The sequence below is a fragment of the Anguilla anguilla genome, chromosome 9 (genome assembly GCF_013347855.1).
Source record: "Anguilla anguilla isolate fAngAng1 chromosome 9, fAngAng1.pri, whole genome shotgun sequence".
NCBI classification, from domain to species: domain Eukaryota; kingdom Metazoa; phylum Chordata; class Actinopteri; order Anguilliformes; family Anguillidae; genus Anguilla; species Anguilla anguilla.
This window is the reverse complement of record NC_049209.1, coordinates 17,866,226-17,880,401: the sequence shown is the minus strand read 5'-3', so window position 1 is coordinate 17,880,401 and position 14,176 is coordinate 17,866,226. Positions and strand designations below refer to the sequence as shown.

The window sequence follows — 14,176 nt, the reverse complement described above, 5'->3', positions numbered from 1 at the left end:
CAATATCCACTTAGCATTTAATGTATAGAGTTGATATACTAGTGTGGCTTTTTATTTTTTGGTTATGAGCAATATTTTTGTATTATGTTATTAATATGTATTATTTTTGTACATAAACTGAATGGTTTTAGTATTGGGTACTTATTATTTTATTTATGTGTATATTTCAGTATATTTTATGTTTGGATATTTTTGTATTAATGTAAAAGTGGGATGTTTTATGTACACAGTCATTACATTTAATATTTCTGCAAAATCAACATGTGCTATTGTTATATTCATATAACTTTCATAGGTGTGTAAATTAAATATCTTTTTTAAAGTATATAATCAAGATGTTTATGTTCTACCTTTAGCAAAAGTGGCGAAACTCTGGGCATGCCCCTCACTGAAGTGTGTCTGCCAGACCCTCCTATGGTCACAACTTCCTCACAGCCAAACACCACAATACAACACAATGCAACTTCGGGTCCCCCACAGAACACGACAACTCCATCCATCAAGCCCAACACAACTGCGGTGCCTCCAGCCAACGCAACAACGTCATCTCTAAACGTCACCAAGCACACAACCCAAATTACAGTTCCCATGACGACCGCAAGCGCAGAGGCGCAGGCGGCGCAACTGCTGGAACTGACGCGGAACGTCTCGTCCCTCAACTCCTCCCAGGTGGATCAGCTTGTCACCAAGCTGGAGGGCCTGCTGTCTGGGCCCAATGTTAGCCTGACCCTTGGGAACACCTCTGTCACTATTGTCAGCAACCTCCTCAATGCCCCTGTTACAACCTTGGCCTCCTCCTCCAACAGGTGGGTCTTCAGTTTCCTGCAGTGACTGTCTCAGATGAGGTCACAGTTCACCTGTACCCACAGACTGTGCCTATCACCCATGTGAAAACAATGTGTACTCCTTATTTTCATATGCGAAGACCCACAAATGTTTTCACTGTGTTTAAATAACTGTGCACATAACTTGAGTATTACAAGAACAGAAAATGTTTATGTTCAAATAGAAACATTGTTCTGATAGAATTGCTTTAGGAGAAAATAGCAGAATAACAGCAATATGCAACCACGTGCAACTTTACATATTTTGTTAAGTGTTTCATTCAGCTATAAAAAACACATCAATGATGGTATTGGTATACATAAAGTACCCATGTATCGTGGGGTCCATCCAGCTACCATCCACTGACTGTGCTATGCATTACCTTGACAAAAGACTGTCAGACAAATACATTATAGCCAAAACTTACTTATCCCTATCAGGATAATTAGATTGGTGGATACTGTTGGACTGAAGCTGGTTGTGAAAGGAGAGACAGAGACCATCTTGTCTGACTCAGTTGCATTGGCTGTGAAGAAAGTGGATGGTGCCAACTTTCAGGGGACAACCTTCTTGATCACAAACCCCTCCAATGTGCAGGTATGACTGTGCCTCAAGACATAAAGCATAACACATGCAGAATGCTGCTTTTTTCATGCTCTGTTCCCACCACACCAATAATGCAGTATAATGCAGCTATCATTACTAGTACTGCACCAATGCAGAAAAATAATCTGCTTGATGCATACTTTGGTGTGTTTGCTGAACGGTATGTGTTGATGTTTGATGCATGTTTTCGTGTGTCTTATGTGCTCTCAATGTCCTACAGATCAACCGTGCTCTCAGAGCTCAGACACCCAGCTCCCCACAGGGTTCCATTACACTGCCCCCCAACCTAACTATTGGCCTGACCCCCCAGCAGCAGTTGCTGGCCTCCAGGATCCAGTTCAACTTCTACCAGAAGAGCACTGTGTTCCAGGTTGCATCTTAGTTTGTATTTTTGCTGTTCTTTCCTTGGCTTCTCATCATTGAAAATGGCATTTCATATTTAATTATTACCTAGAGGTTATTCATCCACTGTTTCAGATTCCCATAGTATCCTCAGGCATTCTTTGCTGATAGATAATTAACTAGTTGGTACAACTAAGTGGTACAACTTGTTATTCTTTTAACCCCTTGTGTTCAGAGACTGGTAGTGTAATGACACACACATGAAACTATGACCCCTTTAGAATGGAGTTGAGTTGCCCAAGTCTGAAGTAGTTTACACATTTAGTATGCTTGATAATATTTAAATGTCTCCCCCGAGTAATTTTTATTTTAGTTAAGTGGGGAAGATTGATGTTGACAACTCAAAAAAAATTAACAAATCTCTCTTTCTCTCCAGGATAGAAACCTTCGAGGAAAACTGAACAGTGGTATTCTGGGAACGAGTGTGGCAAACCTATCGATTACCAACTTAACAAACAAAGTATTCATCACCCTGAGGAACAATGAACCTGTCCCTGTAAGTGCAGTTAGTCCAGGAACTTTCATTATTTGCCCTTTTTTGGGGGGGGGGGGGGGGGTTCTTCCCTCTGTCTCTTTAATATTTGGTTGCTGCATTTGGACCACAAAACGTCATGTTCAGATTAAGTTTTGGAACACATACATATGTTTTTCAGACATGGGATTACAATAACAGATAATTATAAATTATATATACAGACAGGTGACAAATTAAAGGAAAAACATGAGTAAATGAGTGGAGAAACATAACTAATGCAGATGCTTCCATACTGGTTTACTACATGATACAATTAAGCTATTAACATCCAATCATGTTGTCATGCTCATGTATACAAATGCTTAGCAGGCCCAGTTGACCTTGATTTTGGATCAAGACAGCAAGAGGAACATATCTTTGCCTTTGATAATTGACTTTGAAAGAGGATTCATTATTGGGCCACATATTGGGGCTTCAGTCACAAAGACTGCTAGTGTTTCAATAGGAACAGTGGCTAAAGTGACATCTGTATTTATATCTATGGGAAGGACATCAGAAAATGGGGTCAGAAATTGTGGTCGAAAGCTCACATTCAATGACTGTGGTGCTTGTGCATTAGTATGATATGTATGCAAAATCAGAAGAGCAACTCTTCCTCAGGTGACTGAGAATGTCAATGCAGGACGTAATCAGACTGTGTAAGCAAGAAGTCCGTTGACAACGAGAGGGGGATATTATAGTAGGGTTTCAGTGCATAAACTGCTCATTACAAAGACAAATGCAAATTGAGAATTCAGTTGTGCAAAAACCATAGGCACTGGTCTCCAGAGATGTGGAAAAAAGTGATACGGTCTGATGAGTCATCCTTCACCATAAATTTGACAAGTGGGCGAGTGCATGCGTGGCGTACACCAAGAGAACTGCTTGTCTGGTCTTTTATTAATGGCTGGTTGCAGGAAATTAGTGTTTTTGTGTTTGCATTTTGATTTGCATCATCAGAACCAACCAACCGACCAAATTGCTCTCCCTTTTCCCACAGGCAAACTTTGTAGCCTCTTGCGTTTTCTGGGACTTCCGTATGAATGGTTAGTTCTATTGTTTTTTGCCAGCTTCTTAGAAAAAAAAGAAATAGGTATTTTCATAAATAATTATATCACAAGTTGGAACTGATTCAACTGATATATGTCACTATTTATGAGTTGCGTCTATGTTTTTATTTTTTTGATTTGGTTTGGTTTGGTTTTTGGCAGGTGGGTCAGGAGGTTGGAACCCAAGTGGTTGCTCTGTTGAAAAATCAACAAATGAAGAGACAAACTGCAGCTGCAACCACCTCACCAGCTTTGCAGTGCTTTTGGTAAGTTTGACTCAACCAGGCAATTTGAATGAACTAATTGGCAAAATTAAATGAATTTCTCATATGTTCTAATTCCATCTCAATAACAAGATCCCCTGGTGCTTTGGAACCCTGATGAAATTTCATATTTTTATATTCTTTCATTCTCATCTGTGTGTGAAACAACTGGTGATTCTGATGTGGAGTGATTTGTGACTAATTGGCAACTTTTCTATTGCAGGACATTTCTAGAGAAGGCATAACAAACCGTGTACAGTCAATCATCCTTACCTACATCACCAACATTGGCTGTGGGATCTCTGCCATCTTCCTCTCCATCACTCTACTCACCTATCTTGCCTTCGAGTTAGTCATGCAACCTTTCACCTTTCTCTCTGTGTCAATTCCTATAGAACCTATTGTACCTACAGGGAAACCAGATGATTTAATATCATAATAATGGAGATTAATAGTTAATAATGCAAAACATGATAATACAGATGCACATGCAAACACATGCAGTATATCAGAAGTATACTAAGAAATCCCATGAAAATCAGTGTCATAAATTCAGTTAAACATCTCTGTGCATGAATAGAAGCCCTGATCCTGTTCAGAGTTCAGTGTTCATGTTCAGTGTTCATTCAACTCTATCAGAGTAAAATTAACTCTATGTGAGCTGATTTCACACTGATTTTATTACACAGGAAATTGCGGAAGGACATCCCTTCTAAGATTTTGATCCAGCTGTGCACAGCCTTGCTGCTTCTGAATCTGACCTTCTTGCTGGACTCGTGGCTGGCCCTGTACCCTGAGGCCAAAGGCCTGTGCATCTCCACCGCCTTCTTCCTGCATTACTTCCTGCTGGTGTCCTTCACCTGGATGTGCCTGGAGGCCATCCACATGTACCTGGCTCTCGTAAAGGTCTTCAACACCTACGTGTCCAGATACATGCTCAAGTTCTCCCTCGTAGGCTGGGGTGAGTTACCCATTGGTGCCTCAGAATGGTCCCCTGTATGGGCCCCCTGGTCTTTTCTTCAGATTTTACGTAGGTTCAGCTGTTGTCTGGCTAAAGAATCTTGAGGAAAGTGTTTCATTGAAACTGGTATGCATTTGCATTTTATGTCTGCTTGGCTACTTTATCTAATACATTCTGAATGTATTTCCAACTCCAGCTCTATGCTTTGTTCATATATGCATTTTGTAACTATTGTTTCCCTTTCCTTGATGGCATATTTCAGGTGTCCCTCTTGTTGTGGTCATCATTGTCATTGCGATTAATCATGCGAAGAACTATGGCCTTGTTTCCTATGGAAAGTTTGCTAATGGCACCACGGATGGCTTGTAAGTCAGATTTCTTTTATCAAAAGCCTCTATCATATTTAACAGTTTTTGGGGAAAATATAGCAGACATGAAAAACATTCTTCTTTGGATGCAAGCAATGTAGGTACACTGGTATCATTTAAATCTCCCAATTTGTTGATAGGCAGAGCCACCTGTTGGATCACCCTTTATCAAAATGTTTAACGCACACCCAAATAATAAAAAAATTCAGCTCTCTGGGCGGGCACGGTTGCATAGTGGTTAGTACTGTTGCCTCGCAAGAAGGAGGTTCCGGGTTTGAATCCGGGTCCGACCGGGTCCTCTCTGCGTGGAGCTTGCATGTTCTCCCCATGTTCGCGTGGATTTACTCTGGGTACTCCGGTTTCCTCCCACACTCAAAGACATGCATGTTAGCTGCGCTCCTGCAGTTGCCCTTGACCAAGGCACTGGCCTCAGAACTGGAGTTGGTCCCCGGGCGCTGCACTGTGGCTGCCCACTGCTCCTAATTAACTAGGATGGGTAAAATGCAGAGGACAAATTACCCCACGGGGTTCAATAAAAGTATATCTTATATCTTATATCTTATATCATAAAATTTGATTGGCTGCACAACCCCTTACAATCGTTGCCCACAAAGATTCTGAAGTAGTCACTGCAAATATGAATTGAGTTATGTTTTTTTAAAAATCTGGTTAAATAAAAGAAAGAAAAAAATAAACAATTGAGAGTTGAGTTTGCCATCCATATGTACAAGCCCAGCGGTTGTTTTATAAATAGTGCACATAGAGGAATGTGTGTACCAAAAGCTGATGTTATTCCACCTGCTTCGTTAGCTGCTGGGTGAAGGATGATGTGGCCTTCTACGTGTCTGTCGTGGCCTACTTCTGCGTGGTCTTCCTGGTGAACCTGACCATGTTTGTAGTGGTGCTAGTCCAGCTGTACCGGATCAAGCGGCAGAACCCCCACAACACACAGCAACGCTCCACGCTGCACAATATGCGCAGCGTGGCCGGGCTGACCGTTATCCTGGGACTCACGTGGGGCTTCGCTTTCTTCGCCTGGGGGCCCGTCAACCTGGCTTTCATGTATCTGTTCGCCATTTTCAATTCGCTGCAAGGTGAGACCTCTAAGTTAGGTAGACATGAGTCATTTTCTCACCTGATTAAGAACTTCCTTGTTAACATCCATTCCCAATATGTTTGCATTCCAGAATGTTTTGACTAGTGCGGAGATTGGCACTGACTGTCTCTCATGGCAAATTAATCATGGGTAATGCTGGCTCTCTCTGTCACACACAGGCTTTTTAATCTTCATCTTCCACTGTGCTATCAAAGACAATGTGCGCAGGCAGTGGAGGACCTACCTGTGCTGTGGGAAACTGCGGCTGCTTGAGAACACAGGTTTGGCTTCTGACCTCATCAAATGTCCCGGGCAACACACGGGCAGAGAGCAGCCTCCGTAACTCAAAGGAATTAAGCTCATTCTTCCACAGCTGATTCACTGATGAGAACTGGCTTGTGCATTCATCTAGGATAGGTGTTAAACCCCTGTTCGCTGAGCTCTCTCAGGTCCTCTGTCTAACACCTGCTTCTCTTGTGACGCCTCAGATTGGAGCCGCACTGCTACCCACCACCGGACGACCAACAGATTCAGAGATAACAAGGCGACTTCCTTTGGGTCCAGCAACTCCCTGCACTCCAGCAACACCTCCAGCAGCTCTTTCCTGGCCAGTGACAGCAATGGAGGAGCCAGTGGCATTGGTGAGCACCAACTGATTACTCACACTCTTAATACTCTGTCAAGCCTTCATTCGCACCCAACTGTGCCCCCCCCCCCCCCCCCTCATTGTTTAATACTGTAGTAATTTCAAGGAATTATAACTGCATTTGATTCTCTGGGATCACACATGTATTCAAGCAGTCTGTAGCACTTTCTTGTAGCATCTTATTTTAAAAACACTGGAATATTCACTGAAGTATTCAACTAGCATTTTTTAAAGCTAGGTACTGCTTAATCGTTATCTTGATTAATCATTTTTCTTGATTTGACTCTGTACTCCACAATTTTAGATTTGTAATAAAAAATTCACATGTGGTTAAAGTGTACGTTCATAGCTTTTATTTAAGGGTATTTTTATACATTTGAAATTGCAGAACTTTCATACATAGTCCCCCAGGAAAGCATAATATTTTGGACAAATCAATGTTGTGTAAATTAAAGTCATGTGTAGTACTGCAGCCATCTTTAGCTCCTGCTTGATTTGGTGTCTAGTTGCCTTAAGTTTTTTTAGCCAGTCAAGAATTTTCCTGTTTTTGGCTTTGATGAACTTCAAAAAAAAAAAAACATTTGTTGCTTTAGCAATGAGTTTGGAAGCATTTGTGTTTGAACTTCGACAGATAAGATGTTTCTGTACACATCAGAATTCATTCTGCTGCTGCTATCAGTGAGCCAATACCTATAGCAGCCACACATGCCCAAACATCCCCACCAGCATGTTTCATAGATGGGGGGGGGGGGGGCTTTGGACCTTGTAACTGTTCATGAAGTCTTCTGCAGACAGTAGTCACTGACACATCCAGGCCTACCTCTTGAAGAGTGTTCCTTATCTGTTGAACAAATGTTTGTTTGTTTTTTTATTATGGTGAGAATTCTCTCATCATCGACTGTAGGGGTCTTCCTTGGCCTACCAGGCCCTTTGCAATTAATGAGCTCACCAGTGCTTTCTTTCTTCTTAATGATGTTCCAAGCGGTTGATTTTTGTTGGCCTAGGTTTGGCCTGTCTCTGACTGTTTTTTCTTTCTTATTTCGCAGCCTCGTAATGCCTTCCTTGACTTTCAGTGTCAAAACTCATGTTGACAAGCACTAATTACAGACTCCAAAGGCAATAAAAAGCCTAGAATCAAGACTAGATGCTGAAAGCTCCCATACCACTAAAGAAGCAATTCAACACACATGACTAATCAGAAAAACCTGTGAAGCCCTTTGTCCCAAACATTATGGTGCCACGAAATGGGTGGACATGTGAACTATAAAAAAGTGCTATAATTCCTACATGGTGAAAGCAAAATTTATAAAAATGTGATAAAAAAAAAATTACTGAGAATGTGCATTTTAACCACATGTGCATTGTTTGCTTACAAATAAATGTATCTTTGTCCCAAACATATTTAAGTGTCTTCACCTGCTGTAGGTGGTGTGTATGAAGACAGGGAGATAACCGCTCTGGAGGAGCCCAATGGAGACGTGGTTCTGAATGACATCCACAGCCGACACAGAACCCCAAGGGGGCAGTGAATTCTGGGGAAAAGACCTTGCATCGGAGTGTAGGCCAATAGACATTTTAAAGTGTTTCGATGTATGTATGAGGTAGATTTCTATGTTAAATAGGCATAAGCATATTAAATTCACCATCTGTGTGATTGCTGTTGCTTATTAACTGCTGTATTGTGTTTCTCCTGATTGTGAAGCAGTTATTTTCTGTTTCAGTACACACACACACACACACAAACACACACCCAACCCTATTCAACCCTCTAAAGAGACATATATGCAGTCACAGGCAAACACAGAGTAACCTCTATACCTGAGACGTCAGTTTCCCAAAAATTCCCTCATACTAATGAGACAGCACAATGTATTTTAACTCTCTGAATAGCATTGCAATGCACTAATCTATGTACACTGACAAAACAATGCAAATTGATAAAAACTACAAGGTATTGTAGTATAATTATGATAGATATTTAAAGATCTCTTCAATTACAATGTTTATTTGCAATTAATTTTTTATATTATTGTTTTCATTTTATTTAAAAATTCCATATATTATGTAGGGCACGCTGAATAATCTGAACAATGTATCTTTGTCAGATAAGCATGTATGTTTGTGTCGATGTCCATGATTAATCAATGTACAGTTTAATGTTATTAAATCCGTCAGACTAAATCAATGTAATAAAGTTTATTTCGGTTTCTCTTCTGAGCTGTTACAATCTGTTTTTGTTCTCAGGTCATACTGTAAACTCAATCCAGATTTTCACATATAGTGCACACATGCTCTTCATTTTACACTTCACGTACAGTATCTGAATATAAACGATTACAATACTAGCTATAGAAAAATGATGTTGAACAATTTTATTGTGCTAACATCAAATGCATTTGTACTATACAGAATTCAGTCTCTTGTGTAGTTTCTCTCTGGTGATAGGGAGAACTTCAGCAGAGACCCACTGGGCTGTCTTTTCCCATACTACGGTGTGCATGCCATGATGTAGACATTGTTTCAAGTGGTGCAAATGTTCTTTGTCCAAAGTTCAATGCGATCAGTGCAGGAATTTCATTCAGGGTAATTCCCCTAAGTCTTCCTCCCTACAGACTGGCCAGATCTCCCAGGGTTTGCTATAGCACTGCAAGGTGTTCATAAATTACACGTTTGAGTAGAGGTGTTGAAGTGTTGACATTGTGCAAGTGTACTGCATTGTGCAAGTGGTCCGGAGGGGTTTAAGGAAAAGGATCTGAGAGTAGGAGTCAATCATATAGCTGATGCTCATGATGAATTTTATATAGTTCCTAATGGAGGGTCTGCAATGGAGCCTGGTCCCCTCAGTGGGCATTGGCTCAGCCGTGTTCTGAGAGAACGTCTGCTGGCCTGCAGCATGGGAAGAGACCCTCTTTCTTTTTCTCTCAGTTTGCCAACAACCAAAATCTAGTCAATAAAGACATAGGCAGACAAATCTTGTGCTTAGACAAAAAAGCACTTTCTTGAAAGACAGTTGAAAAACAAGATGTCCTGACCCCTGACCCTTCATCCTTTGACACAGGCAATGGTGTCTTCAATTTCTTAATCTCCTAAACTATAGTGAAGTCATTGACTGCAGTGTATTCAATGACAGACAGGAATACAACGAGGATCACATATGGAACATATACGACACTTGAGACATGGAGACTGACACACCCGTGATCGTGATTAACATGGCAAACACTGAGGTGATACCTGCACAGGTGAGAGAAGCACATTCACACAAACACACACATGCTAATTATAGATGTGATTTTGCTACCATGACAGTATGAATGCGATCATATATTACGAAATCTCTTAGTTACTGATGTAGGACTGAGCAATACTGTTATATGACCTGGTCATCGCTAGAGGGCAGTACTGTAAGAAACATTCTCATCATCTCTTCTGTATTGCATCTGTTTCTCATTGAGCTGTTTTTCTCTCTCCAGTGCTCAGTCCTCGAGTTCCTCAGCTTGAAGCTATAAGCTTGTCTGTTGTTCAGCATTATTATACCTTGTGAGATCTAGTTTTTGATTGTCTGCCTTGTGTTTCTTTGCTACTTTGACTAATGACATTTTTCAACTGTTACTTTTATCTCCTGAATTATCATTAACAGTTTTGAGCAGGGTCTCAAGTATTTTGTTGGTTTGATATTGCATGTGTTGTTCCTGCCTTTTTTTGCTCATTTAACTGTTTGAGCTTACATCTGATAGCTGGTCTGTAACTTTCTGCAGTTAGGTCCACATTTTAGCTCCCCACGTAACAAATTCAGGATGTTTGTGAAATTTCCAAAGCATGCACTATCAGCGCAATAGTCCCCTGCACACACATTTATTGTGCAAACTGACTGTCACAACAAAGTCCTGTGCATGAGTGAAGCTGCTTAAACTGCCATGAAATCATTGCCCTCCAAACAACTTCTCCCTTGAACAAATGGTGCTTTCAACTTAGTTTTGTCTGCTCGTACATGTGAGGGCCGCAGGCCAGGATAATGAAAACCTGCAGGTGTACTGTGGTCAGCGAGACCAATAGATTTACCTACACTGCCTCCTGCAGAGTCCTGGCTGGATGTGGCTTTGCCACACTTTCATTGCTGAGTCACCGTGGTCAGAGTTTCCCCATGTTCTCATCAGGGTGTGTCTGAGCCGGGCCTGGGCTAAAGCTGTAAGTTTTTCTTTTGTAAATTTTTCTTAACTTAATCAAAATCTAACTGAATACTTAGTCTGGTTAGAACAAATCAATTTTTGCCCTTAAGAGATGAAGGTGCAATTTCAGGTCAGGGAATAAATCATCAATGTACTATTTTCAGAAAGTCAATTTTATTTTATTTTTTTGTCATACTGTGACTGATGAATGCTAGTTACCAATGAAACTGTGCCGCATAGTAGCTTCACAGTTATGTTACAACAAAATGAAGTGCTCACACTACAAGCCTTCCGCTTGGGCAAAGATTCCAGTTCCAGAGATCAGGAGAGAGTGGACCCAGTGAGAAGTGCGTCAGGACAGCCCTCCTGTCAATCCAGACGGACAGAGAGAGACTATATTGTTTATATTTACTGCTGTTTAAAGACAATTTTCACTTTATTTACCATCTATTTACTATGGAGGGTGGAAAAGGTATGCATTCTCAGAGAGAGAGAAAACAAAAATCCTTATTTTAAAATGAGACAAACCAAAGAAAATTGTTCAGGACATCAATGACAAGAACAAACAGGGACAACTATGTACTTTTTTATTTCTTTAAGAAGAACAAAAAACATGAATTTTAAAAAGCCTTTCTGAAGTATGCTGAAAGATGTAATCTTTGGCCACAGCCCAGGCAGCAAGGACCAACCAGTGCCAGCAACACGGGCATGGAAGAGAATTGAGAACCTGCTCAGACTCATGTGCACCAGGCTGATGGGCTGGGTACAGTGAGTGCACACCACCTACTATTTACAACTTAAAATAATCTATTTCCTGTTAAAATGACCTGGACTGGACTGCATTTTTTATTTATTTATATATAGCGCTTTTATCCAAAGCGCTTTACAATTGATGCCTCTCATTCGCCAGTGCAGTTAGGGGTTAGGTGTCTTGCTCAAGGACACTTCGACATGCCTAGGGCGGGGTTTGAACCGGCAACCCTCCGACTGCCAGACAATCGGTCTTACCTCCTGAGCTATGTTGACCTGTTCAAATGTGTGTTTTTCCTCATTTTAAAATGGCTAATTTAGTCAAACTGATACATTTGTTGTAACTCCCGATTGTCCTATCTATCACACTGTGGAACATCCAGGGTATTCACTCATTCTTATTTGGATGTAAAAGCAAGACCCTGGAGTTTGGAAAAAACACTAGAAATATAGACATCATGATCCTATAGGAAACTTGGTGTAAATCAGACTCCATCACTCACTGTCCCCTAGACTGCAAAGAAGTCATATCATCCACCAAACACCCCACAATTAAACAAATTTCATAACAACAATTAAAACACAGAATTCACACATCTGGCTTAAAATCAAGAAAGAGAAAATGAACACAACAAAAGACATATTCCTCTGTGCAGTCTACATTCCCTCAAGTGAAACCCCATTATGAGGACATGTTTTCTAACTTCCAAAATGGCATTTGCAGGGTAAGGGAAGCATGCTAATCTGCAGAGATTTGAATGCTCAAACAGGCTCCCTACCTCATTTCAACACTGAAACAGGAAATATTCACATAAAGGGTGAGAATTACGTTAAAAATTATGCTAACGTCCCTAGAAACAGCTCTGACCAACAGGTAAACAAGAAGACGAAAGACCTCCTGCAGCTCCATTGAAGCCTGGTTCTGTACATTTTCAATGAAAGATTATGAGGGGACTTGCAAGAAACGCCTATTGCTCACCGCCTGGGAGCAGTACCGTTGATTACATGATAACAGATCTAGACCTTTTCTCTTTCATTGCATTCACTGTTAAAACACTAACTCCTCAGAACACAGGAAAATCACTGTGTTCCTCAAAAGGACAGAAAATAACAAGTCCAGCAAGCTGTACAATCTTGTGAGATCATACAGAATGGGCTCAAACCTGCACAGAGGAGTTCCAGGAAGCAATCAATAGACAAAACACTATTAGACAGTTTCCTGGAAACCACATACTGTACATTCACGGTAAAAAAGGAGCCAATTTAGCAGTGCAACATTAACCACACATTTGGAGAAACTGCAAAAATATCCCAACTGAAGCAAATAGGAAACAAACCAAAACACAAAGAGAAAAACTAGTTTGATTTGGACTGTTAAAATTTTAGAAAACAACTTAGAAACCTATCAAATCAAAAACATAGAGACACAAATAATAAATATGTATGCCTTAATTACTGTGAAGCAATACAAACGTATGCTCAGAATGAAAAAGGCACAATATACCACAAAAAATGAAAACATATGGATTAACCATTTTAAAACATTGTATGAAACAAGACCATTAGGCATAAATTCAGACCAAAATCATTACATTGTGACATTAATTAGAAATGGCAATGAAATATCATTAAAAATCCACTGGACTCAACCATTACTTAGTAGGACCTGAAGGAAAGACTTCAGAATCTCAAACCTAAGAAATCAAGCGGGCCAGATGGTATCCTAAATGAGATGCTTAAATCAGTGGTTCTCAAACTCGACACTGGAGGCCCCATGCTTTTGAGGGATTATTTACTCTTTTAAACCACATTATGCCAGAAATAGCTATGTATGCCATGAGGAATAAAAGTCCCGAGAGAGAGAGAGAGAGAGAATTTGTCTTTATACACAATGAACACACCAGAATGTGAGTACTGGTACTGTGCTTGTCTGTTTCTGTGAAGTACAAAAAAGACTGACAGAACTTGTGCATCAACAGGAAATAGCTAAATCCATAGGAGAGCACAGCGTGAATGTCAGAAACTTCTCTGGGATGTACACATGCGCCTGTACTACTTGTACTGTAGAAGGCTCATCCAAAATAATCTAAATCCTCAATAAAAAACTGAGGGAGCACAATCTCTTCAGTCCAGAAGGAATCATTCCTGTTCTTCCAGTAGAGCATTAAGTCCAACTGTATGCATCTGTGAGAACAAGGAAGAATGAATAGGTAGGTATTTCTTTTGAGAAACATTTTCATGTTGTCAAATGATGGGCAACATGCCACAAGGAATTTGAGAAACACACCCAAGTCTGACATGAAGTGATTCTCATTTGTTCCATATTCTAGTATTCATACATGCTAAATCTCATAGGCTATAATGTGCATGATAATTACCACTATGACATCTATTTGAGCACAGGACATTTACATGGGCCTGCGATATATTGGCGACCTATCCAGGGTGTATCCTGCCTCTCGCTCCATGCACGCTGGGATACGCTTCAGCATCCCCCGCGACCCTGACCAGGATAAGCGGCTGTAGA

The 14,176-nt window shown here is 40.6% G+C and overlaps 1 protein-coding gene and 1 long non-coding RNA gene across 4 annotated transcripts in view; both read left to right on the top strand.

The window, feature by feature from the left end:
* The window catches only part of LOC118236758 (mucin-5AC), a 30,573-nt gene extending 21,629 nt beyond the window's left edge, over positions 1–8,944 (top strand). For all 3 annotated transcript variants that reach the window (XM_035435368.1, XM_035435367.1, XM_035435370.1), the window contains 13 exons: positions 357–806; positions 1,266–1,422; positions 1,652–1,801; positions 2,210–2,329; positions 3,348–3,393; positions 3,559–3,662; positions 3,883–4,007; positions 4,349–4,620; positions 4,883–4,985; positions 5,799–6,082; positions 6,264–6,365; positions 6,573–6,725; positions 8,156–8,944. In XM_035435368.1, the coding sequence (XP_035291259.1) occupies positions 357–806; positions 1,266–1,422; positions 1,652–1,801; positions 2,210–2,329; positions 3,348–3,393; positions 3,559–3,662; positions 3,883–4,007; positions 4,349–4,620; positions 4,883–4,985; positions 5,799–6,082; positions 6,264–6,365; positions 6,573–6,725; positions 8,156–8,259 (2,170 nt within the window). In that variant the 3' untranslated portion in view covers positions 8,260–8,944. The remainder of the gene's footprint in view (positions 1–356; positions 807–1,265; positions 1,423–1,651; positions 1,802–2,209; positions 2,330–3,347; positions 3,394–3,558; positions 3,663–3,882; positions 4,008–4,348; positions 4,621–4,882; positions 4,986–5,798; positions 6,083–6,263; positions 6,366–6,572; positions 6,726–8,155) is intronic.
* A 1,714-nt stretch (positions 8,945–10,658) lies between these two features.
* LOC118236373 lies at positions 10,659–11,715 on the top strand. The gene is made up of 2 exons (XR_004767023.1): positions 10,659–10,918; positions 11,569–11,715. It is a non-coding gene; the product is annotated as an uncharacterized LOC118236373 (long non-coding RNA).
* The last annotated feature ends 2,461 nt before the right edge of the window (positions 11,716–14,176 follow it).